At 40.3% G+C, this 25,567-nt stretch overlaps 1 protein-coding gene across 2 annotated transcripts in view; it reads left to right on the top strand.

Annotated features, from left to right (window-relative positions):
- The window catches only part of WDR19 (WD repeat domain 19), a 92,235-nt gene that overhangs the window by 63,873 nt on the left and 2,795 nt on the right, over nucleotides 1–25,567 (top strand). For both annotated transcript variants that reach the window (XM_008520684.2, XM_070615128.1), the window contains 8 exons: nucleotides 6,519–6,596; nucleotides 7,925–8,021; nucleotides 9,786–9,910; nucleotides 12,615–12,696; nucleotides 14,469–14,619; nucleotides 16,347–16,470; nucleotides 17,250–17,326; nucleotides 17,657–17,781. In XM_008520684.2, the coding sequence (XP_008518906.1) occupies nucleotides 6,519–6,596; nucleotides 7,925–8,021; nucleotides 9,786–9,910; nucleotides 12,615–12,696; nucleotides 14,469–14,619; nucleotides 16,347–16,470; nucleotides 17,250–17,326; nucleotides 17,657–17,768 (846 nt within the window). In that variant the 3' untranslated portion in view covers nucleotides 17,769–17,781. The remainder of the gene's footprint in view (nucleotides 1–6,518; nucleotides 6,597–7,924; nucleotides 8,022–9,785; nucleotides 9,911–12,614; nucleotides 12,697–14,468; nucleotides 14,620–16,346; nucleotides 16,471–17,249; nucleotides 17,327–17,656; nucleotides 17,782–25,567) is intronic.

Genomic DNA, 25,567 nt, shown 5'->3' with positions numbered 1-25,567 from the left:
TACCCATTATTCTGTTAATGGACATTTAGGTTATTTCCAGTTTGGGCATGTTATGAATAAAGCTGTTCATATATCTTTTGGTGGACATAAGCACTCAGTTTTATTGGGTATATATCCAAGAGTAGAATTATTGGGTCAGGATATACACATTTTTAGCAATAGTAGGTACTACCAAACATTTTTTTCAAAGTACTTGTACCAATTTGCTCTCTACCAGCAATGCAAGAGAATTTAGTTGCTCCTCATCTTTACCAATACTTCTCAGTCTATTTCATTGTAACTATTCTTATAGAAGTGTAGTGGTATCTCATTATGATTTTATTTCATTTTTCTAAAGACTAGTGATATTGAGCACCTTTTCATATGTTTATTGGCCATTTGAATATCCTCTTTTGTGAAGTGCTATTCAAATCTTTTTTCTAATTTTTAATTGTATCATCTCATCTTATTCTTACTGATTGGAAGGACTTTATTATATATTATGAAAGTCTCTCGAGCTGTGGCTTGTGTTTTTATTCTCTAGTGGTGTCTTGATGATAGGAATTCTTGTTTTAATAAAGTCCAACTTATGCATCTTTTCTTTTATGGTTAGTGCTTTTTAGTCCTATTTAAGAAATCTTTGCCTATCTCATGGTCATGAGATATTTGTCTTATGTGCTTCCAGAGATTTGATTGTTTTAGCTCTCTTATTGAGGTCTTTGCCCATCTTGAATTAACTTTTGTGTGTGGTGTGAGGTAGGAGTCAAGGACCTTTCTTTTCCACATGGATATCCAGTCAGTCCAGCACCATTTATCAAAAAACTATCCTTTCCCCCACTGAATTACTATGGAGCATTTGTCATAGATGTGAGTCTGGTTTTGGGTTCTTTATTCTCTTTCATTGACTAGTCTATCCTGTACCAATACCACACTGTCTCAATTACTATATTATATGTATTATATAGTATAATCTACTTTCTGTCTGTATAGATTTGCCTATTCTAGACATTTCATTTAAATGGAACTTTACAACATGTGACTTTCTGTGTCTGGCTTCTTTCATTTAGCATAGTATCTTCAAGGTTCATCTGTGTTGTAGCAAGTATCAGTACTTTATTCCTTTTTATGGCTGAATAATATTCCTATGTATGACTATATACATTGTATTTATCCATTCATCAGTTGATACACATTTGGGTTGTTTCCACTTTAGGGCTATCATGAATAATGCTGCTGTTGACAATTGGGCACAAATTTTTGTGTGGATGTGTTTTCATTTCTCTTGGGTATGCACCTAGGAGTAGACTTGCTAAGCCATATGTTAACTCTATAACATTTTGAGGACCTGCCCAACGGTTTCCCAAAGCATCTATACCATTTTACATTCCCAACAGCAATGTATTTTGGGGTTCCAGTTTCTCCAACAATAATTTCTTGATATTGTCAAAGATCTAGTTAGGCTTCAAATTTCCCCAACTGTTTCATAAATGCTTTTTCACAGCTGGTTAGTTCACATCATATCCAAAGAAGCTCCTGGCACTGGATTTAGTTTATGTGCCTTAAGTCTCTTTTAATCTCCATCGCTCTCCCTCCCTCCATCTCCTCTTCTCTTCTCCCTTTTACCCCACCTCCCCTACCCTATTCCCCTCTCTCCCCACCCCTCCCTCCTATTATCTTACCCCCTTGCTATTTATTTGTTAAGAAACCAAGTTATTTGTCCTGAGGAATTTCTGGCATATAGATTTAGCTGATTGCATCCTTGTGGTATAATTTAACTTGTTTCTCTACCTCCTGTATTTCCCACTAGCTAGTAATTAAATCTAGATACTTGATTAGACATAGATTTGATATTTTTGGAAAAACTCATAGATGAGGCCGTGTACTTCCTATCTCATCATATCAGTATGTCTTAGTCAGCTCAGGCTGCCATAGCAAATACTACAGACTGGGTGGCTTAAACAACAGACATTTACTTCTGACAGTTCTGGAGGCTGATAAATCTAAGATCTAGGGGCCAGCCAATTTGATTCCTGGTGAGGGCGCTCTTCTTGGCTTGCAGATAACCACCTTTTCACTGTGTTCTCACATGGCCTTTCCTCAGTGCTTGCAGACGAAGAGAGAGGGAGAGATCTCTCTCACTTCCTCCTCTTATAAAATGGCTAATCCTACCAGGCGGGCCCCAACCTCATGAGCTGATCTAACCCTAATCACCTCCCAAAGGCCCCATCTCCAAATACCATCACATTGGGGGTTGGGGCTTCGACATATGAATTTCAGGGGGACATAAACATTCAGTTCATAACAGCCCATAATTTTTTATTATCTCTCTTTTTATGATGTTAAGATTGATTATTGGGTGTGAGTGTAGTCAGCCTGATCCATCCATTATGAGGTTTCCCATCAACCTTTCACCTAATGATTTCAGCAGCCATTAATGTTTATTACCCAGATCCATTATTTTATTAGCAATTGCAAAATGGTGACAGACTAATTTTTGTCATTACTTTTGAATTCCACATCAGCTATTTGGTTACCCTGAACAAAAGGAAAGTAGGGTAGGAAAAGCAGGATAAATACTTGATTTTATTCCCCTTTTATTTACTAGTTTTCAGAATAATGAGTTGGCTCCCTGACATTCTCCAAAAGTGATCAATGAGGTGCTTTTGTTTTTAATATCATTAGACCTCATAGATTTTTAGCATATTTGATGTATTTCAATCTATTGCAGTTGATATTATTTTTGATTCCCAAATTGTCCTTTTATATTGACTATTACTTCCTTTTGACACAATCCTATTAATCTTTGATATCTTCCTTGCTCTGAGGTACAACAAGATATTATAGATTCCATTTCTTGCCCCAGTCCTGGAATCAGCCATTTCTTTAAGGAGTTCCAGTTCCTCTTAGTAAGAAGTGTTATTTAGAGACCACAATCTGGTTGCTAGGAATAGTCACTGCTACAGAGTTGATCACTATTCCTAAGCCTTTTCAGTAAGAATGCTGACATTTTTATTGTGACATAAATATTAGTATTCGTTTTCTAAAATTACCTGAATTTGAAGCTGCAGGGAATTATTAAAGAGTGGAAATTATTCTCTGGCCATTCACAAAATGCTATTATAAAAATAGCCTCTTATTTTCTGCTTTTCTCTACATCTGCACAGCATTTTCTAAGGCCTACTTCCTCCAGGAAGCTGGAATCAAGACTGCCAGCAGCTCCCAAGAGTGCTTCTCCCCTCTTTCCTACCAAAGAGGGACGAGACTCTAGTCCCAAATTCCTAATTCCAGAAGGGCTCTGATTTGGTTGGTTCAGGTGTCCATTCCAGGATCAGTCTACTGGTGGCCACAAGGGTGAACTGTCGTGCCTGGGCAAATTGGGTCAAATTCCCACCCCTAGACGACGCTTATGGTCATGGCGAGGGGCTCCTCTAAGACATGGAAGTCCCACTAGAACCCCACGGTTGAAGTGGAGGTAGGAGCATTTCTCAGAAGAGTTGAAGGAATCCATCAAATCAGACAAAACTATAGTAGAAGTCCCTGTGCAGATATCAAATTTCTCTCCTTTTATCTTTAATTCCACAGTATCTACCTCCAGTTCTATATATTTTGTTAAATTTTATTAAGGTCATATAAAACCCACATATTTGTATTTGTTATCCATTACTGGGATTACTTCCCTCAGACAAGTTCCTTCTGAACCTCACTACCTGACACTCTTTCTCAAGTCTAGTTTTGAATCATTTTATTCTCTAGCTGCAAAACCTTTGGTGACTCGCCATTGCCTCACAATTTCTTCCCAAGCTATCCTTCCTGGATCACAGAATCTTAGACATCCCTGGAGGTGATCCAGTCTAACCTCCATTTCACTAATGAGGAAACTGAGGTCCCAGAAGGTGAAAGGACTAACCAAAAGGCACCCAAGTAGAAAGTAATAGAGTTAGGACTAACCTAAGTCTTCTTTCCAACCAAACTGCCAGTTAGACTTCTTTAGGTCATGCCCTGTGCCACAGCTAAACTGGCCACTGTCACCTGAATAGGTCAGAGCTCCCCTTGCTTTGTTCCTTCGCTCTTGCCATGACCTACCCCTCGAACATCCTCCCTCCACCTCTGCCTTTCACACTTCTATCTGCCTCTCACACTCCTACCCAACACACAAGACCCACTTCACATGCCACTTCCTGTGAAGCTTTTCCTGAACTGTCCTCTGGATGAAATTTCACCCTCCTTAGAACCCTGCAAGTGCTTTGAACCTCACTTACCATTACAGCTAATGCCCTCCAGATTAATAGTGCCTCAAGGTCAGGGATTCATCTCTTTATCAAGTGTTCGGCACATTGTGGACACTCAGTAAATGTTTGTTGATCTGAACACATTGACCCCCCAGCTCAGTGAAAGCACCATATAGGTGACATAAGTTTCCTTCCCAATCCTCCATTCCTTTCTTTCTTTTCTACCGTGAGACTCCTTCCCCTGAAAAAAAAATCACCTTACTTGTAACTTACATTTTCTCATGACCTGCGCATTTTCACCTGCTTATTCCCAACCAGAAGGCATCTGCCTTAGTTATTTGAGAACATCTTAAAAATGTTCATACTTCACCCATCCCCAACCCCCTCCTCTACACATCCAGATTCTGAAATACCTTCTTGGTGTGTGTGTTGAGGGGAGGGAGGTAGTAATAGCCCCCTAGTTGGGAATCATTACCTGCGTGAACCCACGATACGGACAGGATAGGTGCGGCTGCACAGTATCCGTTAGCTGTCTTGGGGGCCTTCCTTATCTCTTTGCAGTCAGCTTTGGCCTTCACTACTCCGTAAACCTCTAAAAGGTCCCCACTGATCTCTCTTGCTTGCTAAATACCCAAGTCTCTTCTCAGCCTTCACCCTCCTGCATTTTACGGCAGCATCTTACACTATTTTCCTACATCTCTCTTGAAATTTTTACTCCCTCAGAACACTGCTGCTTCTGGTTCTCCAGCTGCTTCTCAGTGAGTCCCTTCTCGGCCTTCTTCACTGGCTCCTCTACCCTTAATTGTAAGTGTTCCTCAGCATTCTGTCTCCACCCTTCTTTTAACCTCAATTCTGAGTGGCCACATCTCTTCCCTACTGGCTGCCCTGCTCGTCTATCCCAACCCTTTGGGAGTGCTCAGCTCTCTGAAATGCCAATTTAACTGGGAGCCCTGTATTTTTATTTTCTGTATCTGGCAACATCGTCTGCCTAGCTCCGGTCCAAGCCCTGTATGTATATTGACTTATTTCACCCTTACAATAATTCTGTGAGTTAGGTATTATCTTTATCCTCATTGAGGTCCCAAGCGTAACCTGCTCAAGACCACACAGGTGATCTTTTTGGCCTCGGGCAGGCTGACCCCAGAGCCCTTGCTTTAACCATTTCTCCATATTGGCTTATTCACCCACAGCTATCCATAGAAGCCATCAAGATGATGAACTCTGCCATTTCTTTTCCTTATAGTGGTGGCAGGAGCAGAGGCAAGAGATTTGTAAAAGCTTAGCTTTCTTGCACTGATGCCTACCACGGGCAGTGAAGTGTGTAGAAATTCTGCAGCCTGAAGAGCGTCTCCACCCCACGGTTCTCACCACAATCTCTTTTATGCTTAAGTGTGCTGATCTCATCCTTCTTTACTGCACAGAAAACTTCCAAACTTCTCCTTACACTTTCCCCCAAGGTGTAGCAAGCTGGGCGATGTGTTGCTCTGTCCCTAAGGACAGTTTCCTCCATTTTCCAGGGGCTTTTCTCACTAGATCATTAATATGACAAGAGGACAGTGCCACGCTGTTCAGTGTTTGTTCCTTTTGGTTGAGTTCCAGTTGTGTTCCTGGCTCACCTTTTTTTTATAGACACAAGGCTCTTAAGCCTCCTAATCATATCAGTAATTATTCCTACTAACTAAAACTAAAAATTTCCATCCTCCAATTTGGTACTTACATTTTCCTGATCAATGCCACCCAACACGTCAGTAATTTAACTCTGATGTTTATGGAGATGGACTTTCAAATCTAGCTCCTCAAGCCAAGGCCCTCTCCAGAACCCACTCACATTTCCAGCTGCCTGCCCTCTTCTGGGCTCCTATGGCCATGCTCTTTCTACTTCAGATTATATGTAGCCACGTGCACGTGCATTTCCTTAAGGAGTGGCTGGAGAAGAGGTCCTCAGCAGCATACTGTTGTATAGGCCCAATTCCTGTGCCCGAAGTTATTCTCTAGGTGTTCTAGTCACTTACCTTAAGCAAGTTTTTATTGAAATGTCCAAGCAGTATATTCTCTCTGCGTGTAAAAAATATACAGTATTTTGATATAGCAACTTATGAAAGCTATAGCTTCTAAAGATGGATTTTTATTAATGGAGACTCTACACATGAATGAAGCAAGACCCTGAGTTTTCATGTTCCCGGCACTTGACTACAGGTATTTTAATAGATTTTTAAATTCCATTTCCTTAACAGAAGACTTATTTGTCCTTTTCCCTCCTCGTTGTGGGTTTAAGAGGCTGAATTTACTGTTTCTGTCTCTTCCTAACAGGTCGGTCAGGCCAAAGATGAGCTGCTGACCAATCAGCTGATAGGCCACCTGATGGGGGAGAACGATGGCATGCCTAAGGTGCTCACAATGCGTTCCTCACTTGCATTCTTAAGTATCAGAGTTATGATTTGACTTTATTCTGCTGTGTTTTTACCTATTATGGCTTTTGCATCATAGATTTATAAAATTTTTTCTCTGAAGGTGGTCTTGGGTCATCTGGACAGACCCTGAATTTCAGAGGATATTGTGTACATTCACCCTTTGAAATCGGTACTGCCACCTGTGAAATAGCCACACCTCTCTAGATAACACACCTCACCACCCGCAATTTTTCTCAAATGTTATAGAGTTTTATTTATTCCAGGAACTATGAAAAGTGATTATTAGAACTATGAGTGAGCATTAATCCCGAAAAATCAGTGTACCTGGTTCATATTTCAAAAATTATGGGAATTAATAGAAACCACATTTAACATAAAAGTAACTCACTATAAATATAAAGTAGAAATAAATCATTAAGAATGTATCTTCAAAATATGTGACTTTCTTGAAGTTTGTGCAGAAGTTGGTCTTCTCTCAGTCCTAATGAGGACAGACTCCTTTGAGAACGCCCCCAGAGCTTTTTCTTCCCGAGTGCTTGGGTGTTTAAGGGAATCTGCTTGTGAAGGAACTCAAGTAACTGATTTGGAGAAAAGGCACTAGACTGTCATAGCTGGAGAGGATCGTAGTGATCCTGATCCCCGAGATAAAGACCCCGAGTCCCAGGAAGGCCAAGTTAACCTGCCAAAGGGCACTGGCCCTTAGACTGCTCCAAACTGCCTCGCCTATGTCCACTTAGTCTAATAATCAAGAAACCAGCATCACATCAACAGTGTGGGAAACTGTCTAGATTTAAAGAGAATAGGAATGAGAAATGGTCAAAGGCCAAAGAAAATTTTATAGGCCCGAGAAATTTATGTAACTGTAAAAACTGTTGAAATTTTGCAAAGTTGGGTCTCTGTATAAGAATGCATTTCCGTTTCAAGCACATCTGAGAGAACTCGATGGAGTGGAGTTAGGAATAGACTCTGAAACCTGATCGCTGTGGTTCAAATCCTGGCTCTGGAGAGTTCCTGGTGTGTTTCAGTTTCTCATCAATGAAATTAGTGTATAATCGTGCCTTCCTCACAGGGAGGGTATGAGGATTTAAGTGAGTTAATATTTCTCAAGTACTTAGAATATTACCTGGCACATATTAAACTCTGACTAAATACTTGATAAATTCTTTATTCATTGGGTTTTTTAAAACACTGTCAATCCTCACTTACTGGAAAGTAAGTGTGATTCTAACTGAAATGCAAAATTTTAGGTGTTTCTCCCCTAAGCTAATGAAGAAAGTGATGTTTCTCTAACGATTTGTATGTCAGGATGCCAAGTACCTGTTCCGCTTGTACATGGCCCTGAAGCGGTACCGAGAAGCCGCCCGGACTGCCATTATAATTGCCAGAGAAGAGCAGTCTGCAGGTAGGTCCCTAACATTCATGTTTTTCTCCCCAAACAAGTAGTAGAATCAAGCTCCCAAACCCTTCTCTGCCCATGGCTTTCTAATTCTAGGCTGGCTTTGAACCCAGAAGACCAGGGATGACCGTTTCTAGGTTTCAGAGAAGTAAAATAATTCACCCCCACAGGGGATATAGATTAACTCCTCTCAGGCCTTCTCTTGTTAGGAGCTATTTCCTCTGCTCCTTCCCGGCCTCACAGTTTCTGTCTCTAGGATGACATCTCTGCCTCTCCAGCCCACAGCCCCCTCCTGCACTCTCACAACACTTTCTTTCCATCCCATGTATTTGGCCTTAACAATATAAAAGATACTAGACGATGAAAGACGATGTGGTGTTATTATTGACCTAGTTCTTTATAGTATGCAGGAGCTATTTATAGAATCTCCAGATTGGTTCTGTTCACTTATATGCTTAGTAAATATTTATTGAATAAGTCATAGCATTAGTCTGATATGTTCACTAATTTTTGCAAGCTGATTCTTTTAATGTTCATAAATATGGAACACAATTTTGGAAAACATGGAATTAAAGAAGTCATTCTTTATTCAGTCTATGTTTACCTGTGTCAGTCAGATAACTGCTAGGAGCTCAGGATTCAGAGAACTGAGCCACAGTTCCATCCTCAAGGATTCATGATTCGATGGGAGAGACAGAAAGTAAATTCATGGTGATAAGTGCCAGAAAAGAAAGAGAAATACATTAAAAGGGCACCAGGAAAGGGGATCCACCTCATCCTGAGGGTTGGGGTGGGGGAAGTTGGAGGATGGAGATGAGAGAAGACCTGAAAGCTTCAAAGGGTTTCAAAGCTTAATTTCTTAAAGGATGAGACAGCAGGAGATGAGGGAGCAAGGGGTGTTCGGGGAAGAGTAACAGCATGTAAGGAGGAGCCAGGGACACTGAGGCATTGACCATGACTGCGCAGGAGGGGAAGGGCAAAGATAAGGTTGGAAAGGTAGGCAGGCAGATCCTGAAGAACTGAAGTCCTCGCTCAGGAATTTGCACTTGATCCCTAGGCCTTGGGAGGGTTATGCTGTAGGCCTTGAGGGTTGGGGCCTCAGAATGCAGGCAGATGAAGCTCAGAAGGAATTCTGATTATACATTACCACAGAGAGAGATGATGACAAGCACTGGCAGTGGGCCTCAGGGAGAAGGGCTAAATTTGAGACACTTAAGAAGGCAGACTCAGAACTCGATGACCCATTGAACTTTGGGGCCAAGTGGATGCCCCAACGAAGAGTGAGACATCTAGGATGCCCCCATTTTCTTCCTGAGGGACTGGCTGGATGTTAGTATCATCAATTACAATAGGAAAAACTACTAAGTTACTTTTTGTAAGAAATTATTAAGATATTGCTAATAACATGATTAACAAAAGCCATTCGTAAAATGAGGGCTTGGGCCAGCCTGGTGGCATAGTGGTTAAGTTTGTGTGCTTTGCTTCAGCGGCCTGGGGTTCACAGGTTCAGATCCCGGGCGTGGACCTACACACCACTCATCAAGCCACGCTGTGGCGGCATCCCACATACAAAATAGAGGAAGAGTAGCATAGATTTTAGCTCAGCAACAATCTTCCTCAAGCAAAAAGAGGAAGATTGGCAACAGATGTTAGCTCAGGGCCAATCTTCCTCACCAAAAATAAATAATAAAAATAAAATAAAATGAGGGCCATAGAAAGTCCCTAGCATTCATCTTTTGCAATAATGTCATTTTACCACCTTTTTTCAAGGAAACTATCGGAATGCACACGACGTTCTCTTCAGTATGTATGCAGAACTTAAATCCCAGAAGATCAAAATTCCCGCTGAGATGGCCACCAACCTCATGATTCTGCACAGTTATATACTAGTGAAGGTGAGGCTCTTGGAGTGACTTGGGACATACCTGCCAGGTGTGCTTACACCCATAGGGATCTCTCTGGTCCCCTCTCCACTGGATTAGAGCGATTTCCTAGATCTCTATATTGTTAAGTGAAAAAAGCAAGATACAAAACAATTATACAATATGCTGCCTTTTGTGTACAAAAAGGCAAAAATTAGAATGAATATATATTCATTGCAAGATTAGAAACAGACTCCAAAAACTAGCAAAAGTAGTTTCCTAAAGGGAACAAGGTGTGAGGCAGAGGGGGCACAGCGCCAAACCCCGATCAGGGTGGGAGGGACTAAGTGGGCGAGCAGGGTTCTCCATGTATACATTTTATGTTATTTTGATTTTGAAGCATATAAATGTATTACCTGGTCACACACAAAAAATATTTACTTAAAACATTTTTATTTAACCAGAGCTTACTAGTTTATTAATTCTAAGATAGTGGATTTTATACAATTCTACCATTTTTAATAGTATTTAGTTTTCTTCTGAATATAAAAATAATACATATTCACTGAGAATATTTAAAGAATATCAAAAAGTACAATGAAAAAGGTAATTCCCCCTTTACGTGCATCACCCCGATATAACACTTGTTAACACTGTGTTGTGTCCTCTCTACTTCTATAAATACATGTGTGCACCCTTTTATTACTTTTTTACCACATTAAGATTATATTTATGTCCAGTTGTCGATTCTGCTTTTTTACCAGTAATTTTCAATAAAAAACAAAACAGAGCATACAAATCTCAAATACTTGTATGTACAATTTATATAAACATTATATGATGGATAAATGCTTATGTATATTTAAGTATACCCTCATATCTTTGTAAGATACAGGCAGTCTCCAACTTATGTATTTTTCTAAATTTTCATTTGTATCAAAATCTGTCTTCTCATATTAACGGTAATAGATTGGTTTTCAGGCCAGTCCACAAGAGCTTATGTAACTTTGAAAGTACCTAAAATAAAGTAGTCACGTTATGAGTGATTTAGAGCCTAATTACGTCTATGGTAACACTGTGTCCAGTAGAAGTCTCTGCAGTGACAGAAGTGTTCGGTATCTGTGCTTCCCAGTATGGCAGCCACTAGCCTGGCTATGGAGCACTTGAAATACAGCCAATGCAACTGATTAAGTTTTTTATTTTATATAATTTTAATTTTTAAATTTAAACGGCCAAATGTGGCCAGTGGCTGCCACCTTCGGCTGCACAGGTCGGGAACACTGATTGTAAGGGAAAGTTTAGAATTCCCACTTGCAAGCTCCAGGAGTACATTTCCCTTCAGAGCAGCGCGAGGACTCCTGTCAGACAGAAAGGAACAGAAAGGGGGAGGGGGGTCTGTCTCAGCCTCAGACGTGAGTGGTGGTGCCAATGTGCTGAAGGCAAGGAATCCAGCAAAGTGGGGCCTTTAGGAGTGCGGGGGGGGGTAGAAACAAGTTGGTGGAAGATGAGGAGCAGAAGTAAGGAGTCCTGTGAGAGGCCCTCCGGGACCAGGGCTTTCTACCCCAATAAGCCATGGGGATGCTTCTCGAGTCTTTTTCTTTTCCTCCAGCCCCTTACTTCCACTGGACCAGACGTCCTCCTCCCCTCCCGCTGAAGAGCCAGCACCTTTGTGACTTTTCCCCTCTGCTCCCATCTCTTATGTGAGCACCAAACATTTTCAAGATTTTCTAAAATTTTTATCTGCTTGTGATATCAGAAGGGAAACTATCAGACCCTATCAAGTAAGAACAAATCGATGTAAAAATGTCACAGGTATCTTGGACCCAAAAGACTAGAGTCATCCATGTTTCAGGGGAAATGGAGGCTCGGCTTTGATAGATGCTTCCTCCCCAGAGCTGGGACAGGGACTTTAGCTGAAGGACAGCTTGGGACCTTTGGGTGCGGATGGCTGAGCTGGGCAGTCTGAGGCCCTGGGAGTCAGCGGAGGGTGAGGGAGGACAAGCAGCCAGGCCTTCCCTTCCCCTTCTTTAGATTCAGTTAATTTTTACTAATTATGTCGCAGTGCTCAGTAAATTATACCATCATCCATCATGCTCAGACCTGACGCCTGGGAGTCACCAAATATCAGTTCTCACTCCTAGTTTGCCTGCCTCTCTCCATCCCCACTGCCCCGCCGTGTGGGCCACCTCCTGTTACCTGGGTGACTGCGGTGCGGACATGGCCTGACCATGCAGACTCTGCCACCTCATCTCATCCTAAGTGCACCCCCTCCTTGTGTCACACCCACCTTGTACTTGCCCAATCTCAGGCCCCACCAGCCATCGCCACCCCTTTGCCTCACCACAGGCAAGTGCCCTCTTCCTGAGCAAGGAATCCTCTCCCTTTCTGCCTGACTCACCCTTCAGGTCTCACAACAACTTAGCAAGGTTGGTATTATTAGTCCCCAATAATGGCCAGTAAGAGATGGACCAGGGATTTGAACTCATGTCAAGTGGTTTAGGGCAAAGTAAAAAGCAGGATGTAGAGTCGGGGTGAGGCCAGTGAGACCAAGTGCCAGGCAGCAGCTGCTGACAGAGGAGAAATAAAGAGAAATCCCAAGCGGCATTAGCCAAGTAAGGCTGCAAGGATCTTGTGACAATCCTGTTCAGGGTCACAATCAAGTTTATTTGGGGGAATAAAGCATGAATTAGAGTTAATCAACGTCTCTAAGAAGAGTAAAATATGTCATTTATTTCAGATTCATGTTAAAAATGGAGATCATATGAAAGGGGCACGTATGCTTATTCGGGTGGCAAACAACATTAGCAAATTTCCATCACGTAAGTACTGTCTGAGAAGAGCTTATAATCCACATTTCTGCCCGAGTACAGCATTATCAAATCTGTACTCAATAACTTGATCGGCCACTGTTCTAAGCTCTCTACATTTATTAACACATTAATCCTTACACCAACCCCATGAGGTGGTATAACGGGGGTCCCCAAGACCACCCCCAGGTTTGATAATTCACTAGGAGGACTCACACAACTCAACATACGGCAGTGCTCAAGGCTAATATTTGTCACAGCAAAAAGATACAAAGCAAGACCGGCAAAGGGAAAAGGCACATGAGGCAAAGTCTGGAGGCGACCAGACGTTAAGCTCCCAAGAGTCCCCTCGAAGTGGAGTCACACCACTTAACCCCTCCAGCAGTGAGCTGTGGGACAACACCCGTAAAATGATATCTACCGGGGGAAGCTTGTGAGAGACTCAGTGCCAGGGGTTGTACTGGGGGCTGGACACATAGGCACCCCCTGCTTGGCATGTACCAAATTTCCACACTCCCAGAAAGCAGATGTTCAGCGTAAACCACATTGTTTGTACAGAGTTAGGCACAGAGAGCCACTCTCATCAGTTCTGGAAATAGTGAGAAATCTCCCAAAATGCCAAATGCCAGCCAAGGACCAACCTTTCAAGCAAGTCTTTCTAAGGATAACAGTCTCAAGACTGCACACTTGGTTACCATTATTATTTTCCCTATTTTACAGATAAGCAAATAGGAGCAAAAGAAGAGAAGTAACACTTGCCCAAGATCACATCGACAGCTAATAAAAGTCTGACTCTATTCTCAACCACTATAGGCCATTTCCTCTGATAAAGGTTCCAGTATTCTACATGTTGTTATAACATTATTCAGTGAATAGATTTTGTCACATTCTCTGACAGGAGTCAGCAGATTTTTTCTGTAAAGGGCCAGATGTCAAATGTTTTGGTCTTTGGGGCCATATGGTCTCTGTTCCAACTATTCAACTCTGCCATTTTGGCATAAACAGGACATAAATGAATAAGCATGGCTGTGCTCCAACAGAACTTTATTTTTTTGGACACTGAAATGTGAACCTCATATAATTTTCACATGTCATAAAATACTATTCTTCGTTTGGTTTTTTCCAACCATTTAAAAATGTAAAAACTATTCTTAGCTCATGGGCCATACAAAAACATTCAGAAGGCCAGATTTAGCCCATGGGTCATAATTCACCAACCCCTGTTCTCTAAATGTATTCCTTTCTGTTACATGAAAAAGACTTTCAAATAATTGTATATCGTGCTGGCAAAGGGTGCAAGACACTCTCACAACTGCTGGTGGGAATGGCCATTGGTATGACCTTTCTAGAAAGCAATTTGGCAATTTATGCTGAGAATTTTTTTAAAGGTCATGTTCTTTGAACCAGTAATTCAACTTCTGGGTTTCTGTCCAGAAGAAATAATTAGATGCATGCAGAGAGGTTAGTGCATAAAGTTATTAATCTCCCTTACTCATTCATCAGCAGTCCTGTCAAATGCAAACATGTATCTCAGAGGTGTGGAGGGATCCATGCAAAAGGGAGTGCAGGTCCTGGTGTCACAAGGCGAAGCACAGCATCATCAGGGGAAAGACACTTTGATGAGTAGTTAGCTTGACTGCCCTGCTGTGCCCCTTCCTCATTAAACAGCTCTTATCTGGTTGTTAGAGAAATGTAAAGAGGTGTGATCCTGTTTTCCTGCTAAACAGGGACAGATTCACGCCGGTAGAGGCGATGTGCCTTCTGCTCTCCCGTTTGTATTGCAGACATTGTGCCAATCCTGACGTCCACTGTGATCGAGTGTCACAGAGCAGGCCTGAAGAACTCTGCTTTCAGCTTTGCAGCTATGCTGATGAGGCCCGAGTACCGCAACAAAGTAGACGCCAAATACAAAAAGAAGATTGAGGCAATGGTGAGGTAGGCAGTGACAGCTATTTCTACTATCACGTTTCGCAAATGTATTTTTCAAAATGTGGCTGCTAATGTGCAGATTCACTAAGAAAATGGATAGGGGGTAGCAATTGGGATTGTATTCAGCTACCAACAGTAGAAAACCCAACAATGGCTTGAACGATTCAGGAATAACTTGACTCATATACAAGGCATCATGGTCCAAGGCTGGTGCCGCTGGGTCCTGATGCCACCAAGGACAGATCCATCTGTCGTCCAGCTCAGCCATCCAGAGCATGGGAGTTTCCTCCTCATGGTTGCACAGTTGTGGTTGTCTGCCACAACTCCAGACATCACGTCCTCGTGCAAGGCAGGAAGAAGTAAGGAAATTAAAAGACAAAAAGGTCTTTGCCTTTTTATTTAGGAAGGACACCATCCCCAGGACTTCCATTTACATCTCACTGGCCAGTACTCTGCCACACTCTAGCTGCCAAGCATACTGCTGAGTAAAAACAAAGTTCTTTTGGCAAGGAAGAAAGAAAAAAATGGCTATTAGATAGGAAGCAACATCTGCCACAGAGGGACAAAAAGTGAATATTTCTCAGTGTAATAATAATAATTACACAGCCGATTGCTAGAATACAGTTCATTTCCAAACCCTGTGTAGTTCCAAAGGCATGTAAGGCAGGTGCTCCCTTCAGAAAGCAGTTAAGCAGCCTACTTTTCTAAAGGAGAACTAGGAAAAAGTAGCACTAATGTTTACAAAAGGAAACAGTAATTGCAATCATGCAGTAATGCTATACTACCACTTATTCACAGTAGTGATGGCATTTGGGGTACCTGCGGGACTCATTATGACCAAGGGACCCAGGTGTGCCTGAATCTCGACCCAGACCTCAGCCGAGGGAGATGCCTGCACCAGTAATGGCAAATGGAAGCAAATACCACCATGTTGTCAGCTGGGCTCCTGGCAGAGAACTCTAAGCTGGCCAGGGCGACATGGAAGATCCCTTTTTTTTAAGCTGATAAGCTTAAGTAGCTTCAGACCAAATCAGGCTGACCCAACATACCTGCCAGCATGGAGGGTGAGGTGCGGAGAAAGGGCCAGAGCACATTTACCCTGACACTTAGTGCCACGCTGGCCTAGGTGCTAGCTTAGAAGAGATGCTGTGATCTGTCTCCCACACAGGAGTGTTCTAGAGCTGTGTCTAATACGGTATCTGCTAGCCACCTGTGGCTATTTAATTAAAGTTGAACAAAACTTAAAATTTAGTTCCTCACACTATCCATATTTCACGTGCTCAAGAGCTTCCTGTGGCTCATGGCTACTGTATTGGAGAACACAGTCAGGACACTGCCAGTCACAAAAAGTTCTACTGGATGGCGCTGATAGCCTTTACCACTTCAGTGCACAAAGGGGAGAGACAGAGGAGAAACAGCAAGTTCACCACTCCGATGGCAGAGGAAGAGAGGAGACAGCAAGACCCACCCGTTTGCTGCCATTTACTGTGCTGTGAACTCCAGCTCCCCGGTGTGGCCCATGTAATGCTACACTGGTCAATCCTGATTCCTCTTCCCCCTTCCTGAGCTGGAGTCGGGCTGATGGTGAGCTTGCAGGGATTTCTAGTCTCGGAGTCTGACTGTGAAGAAGTAGGTGTGTTACACGTCCCTGGTTTTCCAAATACGCCTGCTCTCTGCTATCCATCTTACAGGGAAAGGAAAGCGTTTTTAAATGACGTGATTCTTCCTCACAGGAGACCCGATACATCCGAGACAGAAGAGGCCACAACCCCGTGTCCATTCTGCGAGTTTCTTCTCCCAGAGTGTGAACTCCTCTGTCCTGAATGTAAAAATAACATCCCATATTGCATTGCAACAGTAAGTTTCCTTATAATAATTTTCATTTCTTTGCGTATATATAAATATAACCCATTTGAATACTTGATGTGTGTCAACATTTTCTTCACTTCTGAAATAGTTTTATCTCTTAAATTTCCTGCAACATTTAGCATATGATTTCAGGGTCAACAATGTTGAAAGTTATATTCAAAGCATATAATAATCTAAGTGGATACCGAGAAGATGCTGTGGGGCAGAATAGCGCACGCTTGGGGATCAGACGGTCCTGGGCTTAAATCCTTTTTCTGTCACTTACTGGCTGTATAACCTGGTGCAATTTGCTTTACCTTGCTAGGTCCACCCGTAACAACCCCTGTCTATTGAGATAAACTTCAGGTTGAGAGAACATGTATGAAGCCTTAGTACAATAAATACCTGGCATGCTGTAGCACTTAATAAGTGCCAGGTTTTATTGAGAATTTTAATGTTAAGACTTATTATTAAGAAACTTTAAAATATATTATTTGTTAATCACTAGACAAATTTAAGCTTTATTTTAAAGGAAAATAAGTTTAGGTACATAACGATTTCACAAAATTGAAGGCTATTCTTTTATGCATGAATCGGAAAAGGAAAATCTGGCTTTAGTCTTTTGGATGCCCTCTCTTGCTCGTCAGTTTTGCCCACCTATGTGAACTATCAATAATTTCCTAAGTTAGAGGTCTGGCTTCTAACTGTAATCCAATGATAATAATTGAATAATGGTGGGAGTTCTTAAAATAAAGATGAATTTTACTCTTTAAATGTACTGTTTCTAGGGTCGACATATGTTGAAGGATGATTGGACAGTGTGTCCACACTGCGACTTCCCTGCTCTGTACTCAGAATTTAAGATGTAAGTGTGCGTCGCTTCACTAGGTCACACAGATTTGTCCAAAAATAGACCTTTTATTCAGCCACTCTTTTATTCTGAAATCGCCTTTCTGTTCGTGTTCCTAAACATCTCTAAAGACCAAACTGTCTTCTTGGAAGAACCTTCTGTGACCTTTGAGAACAGTATCCTGAAAGGGGATCTTGCATGAGACTGAATATTCCTAATTCTTACACTGCATGACGAACATGTATTAAGAGGTGTAGACAGGAATATTGCTTTTCACATTAGAACAACCCAAAGGTAAAGGAATATTATATATTTAATCTACTCTGTCTTTCCCTCCCCAAACAGCATGCTGAACACTGAAAGCACATGTCCTATGTGCTCAGAACGATTAAACTTGGCTCAGCTGAAGAAAATCTCAGACTGTACCCAGTACCTGCGAACAGAGGTGGAGCAGTGAGTGGCACGAGCAGGTAAGTGCCAGACTGCCCACTCACCTTCCCAGGGCACGAGAGGCCACACAGTACACACAGCTTTACCGTTTGTACTCACACTGCCTCCTTCTTCTGCATCATGTAACTTGTCAGATTTGAACAAATCTAACAACAAAGCTTTGATGTATTTTTTTAAAAAGTGCTAAAATGCAGGTTGTACATTCTCTGTAGTGACAGATTATTTGGCCAAGCAGCATCATGGCTTCCAACTAGAACATATTTTATCAATTCACATGGGCTTCTTTTTAATCAGTCTGTTAAAAGTAGAGCCAGCTAATAACAATGGAGTTAAGTTCTATAATTCAGGAGGATACACTCTAAAAAATTTTGGCTTCCAGAGATTTGAAAGATCCCCATTTCTTTTCGTTTCCAATTCTCATTTTTGTGGCATGGAAGCTGCACATACACCTTCCACTCTGGTTCCATTGGCAAGAAGTTACTCATATGGCCACAAATGCTGCAAAGGGGGGGCAGGGAAATGTATTATCTAGTTGGCAAGCCAAAATCTCTGCCAAAACTCAGGAGATTCTTTAGCAAAAGGAAGAAGTGAGATTAGTTCTTGACACATCTTAACTTAACCTGGTTAAAATGGAGCTCTAGGTTTTCCCACACCACCTGCTCTGTCTTGCCTCTCTAACAGCTCCATCCAACCAGTTGGTCAGAATGGAAACCTAGACATTATTTGTGATTCACCTTATTGTCACCCCATCACCCAGTCTGTGGGAAAGTTCCCTTAGTCTGCCTCCAGTGTATCTGGTTCCCTTCCAAAACCCTCCTGGGGCTTTTTATTGCACTTACCAAAACAGTGAGCCTGCAAGACTCTATATGAGCTGGCCCCAGCGGCCGCCTCTGCTCACTAATGCTGCAGCACCACTGGCCTTTTTGCTGGTCCTTGGACACTCCAAACTGCTTTCCACGGCACCTGCACTAACTTACATTCCATTCGAGGGTTCCAGCTTCCCCACATCCTCACCAACAGTTGTCAGTGTCTGCCTTTTTGGCTACAGTCCTCCTAGTAGGTGTGAACTGGTATCTCGTTGTGGTTTGCATTTGCATTTCCCTAATGACTAATGATGTAGAGCATCTTTTCATGTGCTTGTTGGCCATTTGCTGTATATCTTCTTTAGAGAACTGTCTGTTGAAGTCCTTTGCCCATTTTTTAACTGGGTAATTTATCTTTTTATTGTCGAGTTATCAGAATTCTTTATATATTCTAGATACAACTCCTTTATCAGATATATGATTTGCAAATACCTTCTCCTATTCTGTAGTATTTTTTTGCTTTCTCAATAGTATCCTTTGCTGTACAAAAGTTTTTATTTTGATGAAGTCCAAATTATTTATTTTTCTCCTTGGTTGCTTGTGCTTTTGGTGTCATATCTAAGAAACCATTGTCTAATCCAAGGTCACAAAAATTTATTCCTATGTTTCTAAGAGTTTTATAGTTGTTGCTCTTATAGTTATGTCTTTGATCCATTTAATTTTTGTGTATCACATGAGGTGGGGCCCTAACTTCCTTCTTTTGCATGTCGCTATCTAGATGTCCCAGCACCATTTGTTGAAAAGACTCTTCTTTCCCCTCTTCTTCCGGGGCTGTTGGCTTTTTATTATTGATTTGTAAAAGTTCTTTATATATATATTCTAGATACAAGTTTTTGTCAGATATATTTTGCACTTTGTGGCTTCCCGATTCTTTTTCTTTTTTTTTTTTTTTTTTTTTTTCTTTTTTTTCCTTTTTCTCCCCAAAGCCCCCAGGTACATAGTTGTATATTCTTCGTTGTGGGTCCTTCTAGTTGTGGCACGTGGGACGCTGCCTCAGCGTGGTTTGATGAGCAGTGCCATGTCCGCGCCCAGGATTCGAACCAACGAAACACTGGGCCGCCTGCAGCGGAGCGCGCAAACTTAACCACTCGGCCACGGGGCCAGCCCCCCGATTCTTTTTCTTAATGGTGTCTTTTGATGAGCAGAATTTGATTCTGATGAATTTATCAAAAATTTATCAATTTTTTTATTTTATACTTATGACTTTCTGTGTCCTGTCTAAAAAACTATTGCCTACTCACAAGTCAGGAACATACTCTCCTATGTTTTCTTCTAGAAACTCTAGGTCTGTGATCCATCTCGAAATTATTTTTATTTACAGTGTGAGGCAGGGGTTGAGATTTTTTCTTCCCCTCAAGTGGATATCCAGTCTTTCAACACCATTTGTTGAAAAGTTGTTCCTTTCTCCATTGAACTGTTTGGGTGCGTTTGTTGAAAATCAATTGAGTTTTAAGTATGGGTCTATTTCTGGACCCTCTCTTCTCTTCCATTCATGTGTTTGGCCCCTATTTGAATACCACACTGTCTTGATAACTGTGACTTTATCGTATATCTTAAAGTCACGTATTGTGGCTCCTCCAACTCTGTCATTTTCTCCAAGATTATTTTGGCTAATATTAACCCTGTCCATCTATGAAATTTTAGAGTCAGCTTGTCAAATTCTATTTTAAAAGCTTACTGAAATTATGATTGTGATGTGTATATTTTTCTGATGCTGTGTAACTATCACAAATTTAGCATCTTAAAACAATACACATTTCTCACAATTTTTTATTGAGATTTAATTGATGTATAACATTGTATTAGTTTTACATGTACAACATGATGATTTGTGATGTATGTATATATCGTGAAATGATTACCACAATAAGTTTAGTTAACATCCATCACCACAGTTACAAATATTTTTAATAAAAACTTTTAAGATCTACTATCTTAGCAACTTTCAAATATGCAATATAGTATTGTTAACTACAGTCCCCATGCTGTATATTACATCTCCAGTACTTATTTATAACTGCAAGTTTGTACCTTTTGACTACCTTCACCCATTCTGCCCCCTCCTCGCTCCAAGCCTCTAGCAACCACCAAACTTCTCTGAATCTATGAGTTCAAGGTTTTTTTTAGATTTCACATATAAGTGAGATAATACAGTATTTGTCTTTGACTTATTTCACTTAGGATAATGCCCTCAAGGTCCATCCACTTTGTCACAAATGATAGGATTTCCACCTTTTTTATGGCTGAATAATATTCTATTGTGCACATATATCTATATGTGTGTATGTATATATATGTGTGCCACATATTCTTTATCCAGTGTCAGTGGACACTTAGCTTGTTTCCTAGTCTTGGCAATTATAAATAATACTGCAGTGAACATGGGGGTGTGGCTATCTTTTCAAGATAGTGATTTCATTTCCCTCAGATAAATACCCAGAAGTGGGATTGCTGGATCATATGGTAGTTCTATTTTCAATTTTTTGAGGAGCCTCCATACTGTTTCCCATAGTGGTTGTACCAGTTTACATTCCCAACAACAATGCACAATTTTCTCCACATCCTCACCAACACTTATTTCTTGTCTTTTTGATGATAGGCATTCTAACATGTGAGGTGATATCTCATTGTGGTTTTGATTTGCATTTCCCCAATGAGTGATGATGTTGAGCATCTTTTCATTTACCTGTTGGCCATCTGTATGTCTTCTTTGGAAAAACGTGTATTCAGATCTTCTGCCTACTTTTTAATTGGATTGTTTTTTTGCTATTGAGTTATATGAGTTCTTTATGTATTTTGGATATTAGCCTATTATCAGCTACATGATTTGCGAATATTTCCTCTCATTCAGTAGGCTGACTTTTGGTTTTGTTGATGGTTTCCTTTGCTGTGCAGAAGCTTCTTAGTTTGATGTAGTTCCACTTGTTTATTTTTGCATTTATTGCTTTTGCTTTTGGTGTGAGATACAAAAATTCATTGCCAAGACCTATGTCAAGCAGCTTACCCCCATGTTTTCTTCTAGGAGTTTCATGGTTTCAGGTCTTACATTCAAGTCTTTAATCCATTTTGAGTTAATTTTTGTGTATGCTGTAAGATAGTGGTCCAGTTTCATTCTTGTGCATGTGGCTGTCGAGTTTTCCTAACACTATTTATTGCAGTGACTGTCCTTTCCCCATTGTATATTCTTGGTTCCTTTGTCATAAGTTAATTGACCATACATGTGTGGGTTTATTTCTAGGTTCTCTTCTATTCGATTGATCTATGTGTCATGTTTTTATGCAAATACCATACTGTTTTAATTACTATAGCTTTATGGTATAGTTTGAAAACAGGGAGTATGATGCCTCCAGCTTTTTTTTTTCCTTTCTCAAGATTGCTTTGGCTATTTAGTGTTTTCTGTGGTTCTATACAGACTTTAGGATTATTCCATTTCTGTGAAAAATGCCTTTGGAATTTTGATAGGCACTGCACTGAATCTGTGGATTGCTTTAGATAGTATGGACACTTTAACAATATTGATTCTTCTAGTCCACGGGCACAAAATATCTTTCCATTTATTGTTGTTGTCTTCAGTTCTTTCCTTAATGTCTTGTAGTTTTCAATATACAGGTATTTGACCTCTTTGGTTAAATTTACTCCAAAGTATTTTATTCTTTTTGATGCAATTGTAAATGGGACTGTTTTCTTAATTTCTCTGATAGTTTGTTATTAGTGTATAGAAACGCAACAGATTTTTGTATATTCATTTTGTATCCTGGAGCTTTACTAAATTTGCTTATTAGTTCTACCAGTTTCTTGATAGTCTTTAGGGTTTTCTATATATAACGTCATGTCATCTGCAAATAGTGAGTTTTACTTCTTCCTTTCCAAATTGGATGCCTTTTCTTTCTTTTTCTTGCCTAAATGCTCTGGCTAGAACTTCCAGTACAACGTTGAATAAAAGTGAAAGAGAGGGCATTCTTGTCTTCTTCCTGATCTTAGAGAAAAAGCTTTCAGCTTTTCACCATTGAGTATGATAGCTGTGAGCTTGCCATATGTGGCCTTTATTACATTGAAGTACATTCCCTTTACACCTACTTTGGTGAAAGTTTTTATCATGAATGGATGTTGAATTTTGTTAAATGCTTTTTCTGTTATCTATTGAGATGATCATATGAATTTTATCCTTCATTTTGTGAGTGTCATATATCACATTCATTTGTGGAGGGTGAACTATCCCTGCATCCCTGGAATAAATCCCACTTGAGCTTGGTGTATGTATTTATGTATTTATATGTATTATAATGTATTGTTGAATTAGGCATGCTAATATTTTGTTGAGGATATTTGCATGCATATTCATCAGGGATATTGGCTTATAATTTTCTAATTTTCTTTCTTATAGTGTCCTTGTCTAGTTTTGGTATCAGAGTAATGCTGGCCTCGTAAAATGAGTTTGGAAGTGTTCTCTAATCTTGTTTTTTTGGAAGAGTTTGAGAAGGACTGGCATTCTTCTTTAAATGGTAGAATTCACCAGTGAAGCCATCTAGTCCTGGACTTTTGTCAGGAGGTTTTTGATTACTGATTCAGTCTCTTTACTAGTAATTGGTCTGTTCAGATTTTTTATTTCTTCATGATTCAGTCTTGGTAGGTTGTATGTTTCTAGGAATTTATCCATTTGTTCTAGGTTGTCCAACCTGTTGGTGTATAGTTCATAGTAGTCTCTTATGATCCTTTGTATTTCTGTGGTACCAGTTGTAACATCTCTTTTTCATTTCTGATTTGGAGTCTTCTCTTTTTCTTGGTGAAACTAGCTAAAGGTTTGTCTATTTTGTTTTATCTTTTGAAAAAACCAGCTCTCGGTTTCATTGATCTTATCTATTGTCTTTGTAGTCTCTTTCATCGACTTCTGCTCTGATCTTTTTTTCTTTCTTTCCTTATGCTAACTTTGGGTTAGGTCTTTCTTCTTTTTCTAGTTCTTTGAGATCTTTCTTGTTTCTTAATGTAGGTGCTTATCACCATGAGCTTCCCTCTTGGAACTGCTTTTGCTGCATCTCATAAAGTTTTGGTACATTGTATTTTCATTTTATTTGTCTCAAGGTATTTTTTAATTTGTCTTTTGATCTCCTCTTTGACCCATTGGTTGTTCAGTAGCATGTTGTTGAATTTCCACATATTTGTGAATCTTCCAGTTTTCTTCTTATAATTGCCTTCTAGTTTCATACCATTGTGGTCAGAAAAAGATGCCTCATATGATTTCAGTCTTCTTAAATTTATTAAGGCTTGTTTTGTGGCCTAACCTATGATCTATCCTGGAGAATGTTCCATGGGCACTTGAGAAGAATCAGTATTCTGCCACTTTTGGATAGAATGTTCTATAAACGTCTGTTAAGTCCATCTGGTCTAACATGTCATTTAAGTCCAATGTTTCCTTATTTTTCTGTCTGGATAATCTATCCATTGATCAAAGTGGGTTACTGAAGTCCCCTACCATTATGGTATTGCTGTTTCTCCTTTTAGGTCTGTTAATATTTGCTTTACATATTTAGGTGATCCTATGATGGGTGCATATTTATAAATGTTTTATCCTCTTGTGGACTGACCCTTTTATCATTATATAATGACCTTTGTCTCTCATTATAGTCTTTGTTGATGTTTTCTGTTATCTACTATAGGTTTTTGCTTTGTGGATACCATGAGGCTTACATAAAACATCTTATAAGTCTATTTTAAGTTGAGAAGAACTTAAGTTCCAACATATTCTAAAGCTCTATGGTTTTAGTCTCCCCCTCCCATGTTTTATGTTTTTGATGTTACAGTTTACATCTTTTTATCTTATATATTCATTAATAAATTATTGTATAGTTTTTACTTTTGTCTTTTAACTTTCATACTAGATTTATAAGTGATTAACCCACCACCATTATGACATTACATTATTCTCAATTTAACCACATATTTGCCTTTCCCATTGAGATTAGACTCTCATATGTTATTAATTTATGCCCTTTGGTTTCAGCTTAAAGAAGTCCCTTTAACATTTTTTTTTTTTTTTTTGGCAGAAGATTAGCCCTCAGCTAACATCTGCTGCCAATCCTCCTCTTTTTGCTGAGGAAGACTGGCCCTGAGCTAACATCCATGCCCATCTTCCTCTACTTTATATATGGGACGCCTACCACAGCATGGCTTGCCAAGTGGTGCCATGTCCACACCTGGGATCTGAACCAGTGAACCCTGGGCCACCGAAGCGGAATGTGCAAACTTAACCGCTGTGCCACCGGGCCAGCCCCCCCTTAAATCTTGTAAGGCCAGTTTGGTGGTGATGAACTCCTTTAGCCTTCCTTGTCTAGAATACACTTTCTCTCTCCTTCAATTCTAAAGGACAGCTTTGCAGTTTTTCTCTTTCAGCACTTTTCTGAGTATATCATGTCACTCTTCTGGCCTGCAAAGTTTTTGCTGAAAAATCTGCTGATAGTCTTGAGGGTTCCTTTGTATGTAACAAGTTGTTTTTCTTTCACTGCTTTTAAGATTCTCTCCTTGTCTTTAACTTTTGGCAACTTAATTATAATGTGCCTTGGTGTGGGTATCTTTGGATTCTTCGTATTTGGAACTCTCTAGGCGTCCTGGATCTGGATGTCTGTTTCTTTCACCCAGTTAGGGAAGTTTTCAGCCATTATTTCTTCAAATTAGTTTTCTGCCCCTCTCTCTCTTCTCCTTCGGGACCCCTATAATGCAAATATTGGTCATTTTTTATTTTTGCAGCTCTGATTGGATGGGTTCCACTGCCCTGTCTTCAAGTTTATTGATCCTTTCTTCTGCTTCATCTAATCTGCTATTGAACCCCTCTATTGTGTTTTTTCAGTTCAGCCATTGTATTCTTCAACTTTATGATTTCTGTTGAGTACTTTCTTATATTTTGTGTCTCTTTGTTGAAATTCTCACTTTGTTCATGCATTGTTCTCCT

This window comes from Equus przewalskii, chromosome 3, assembly GCF_037783145.1.
Source record: "Equus przewalskii isolate Varuska chromosome 3, EquPr2, whole genome shotgun sequence".
NCBI lineage: Eukaryota > Metazoa > Chordata > Mammalia > Perissodactyla > Equidae > Equus > Equus przewalskii.
The sequence above is the reverse complement of the archived record's forward strand: the minus strand, read 5'-3'. Positions and strand labels throughout refer to the sequence as shown.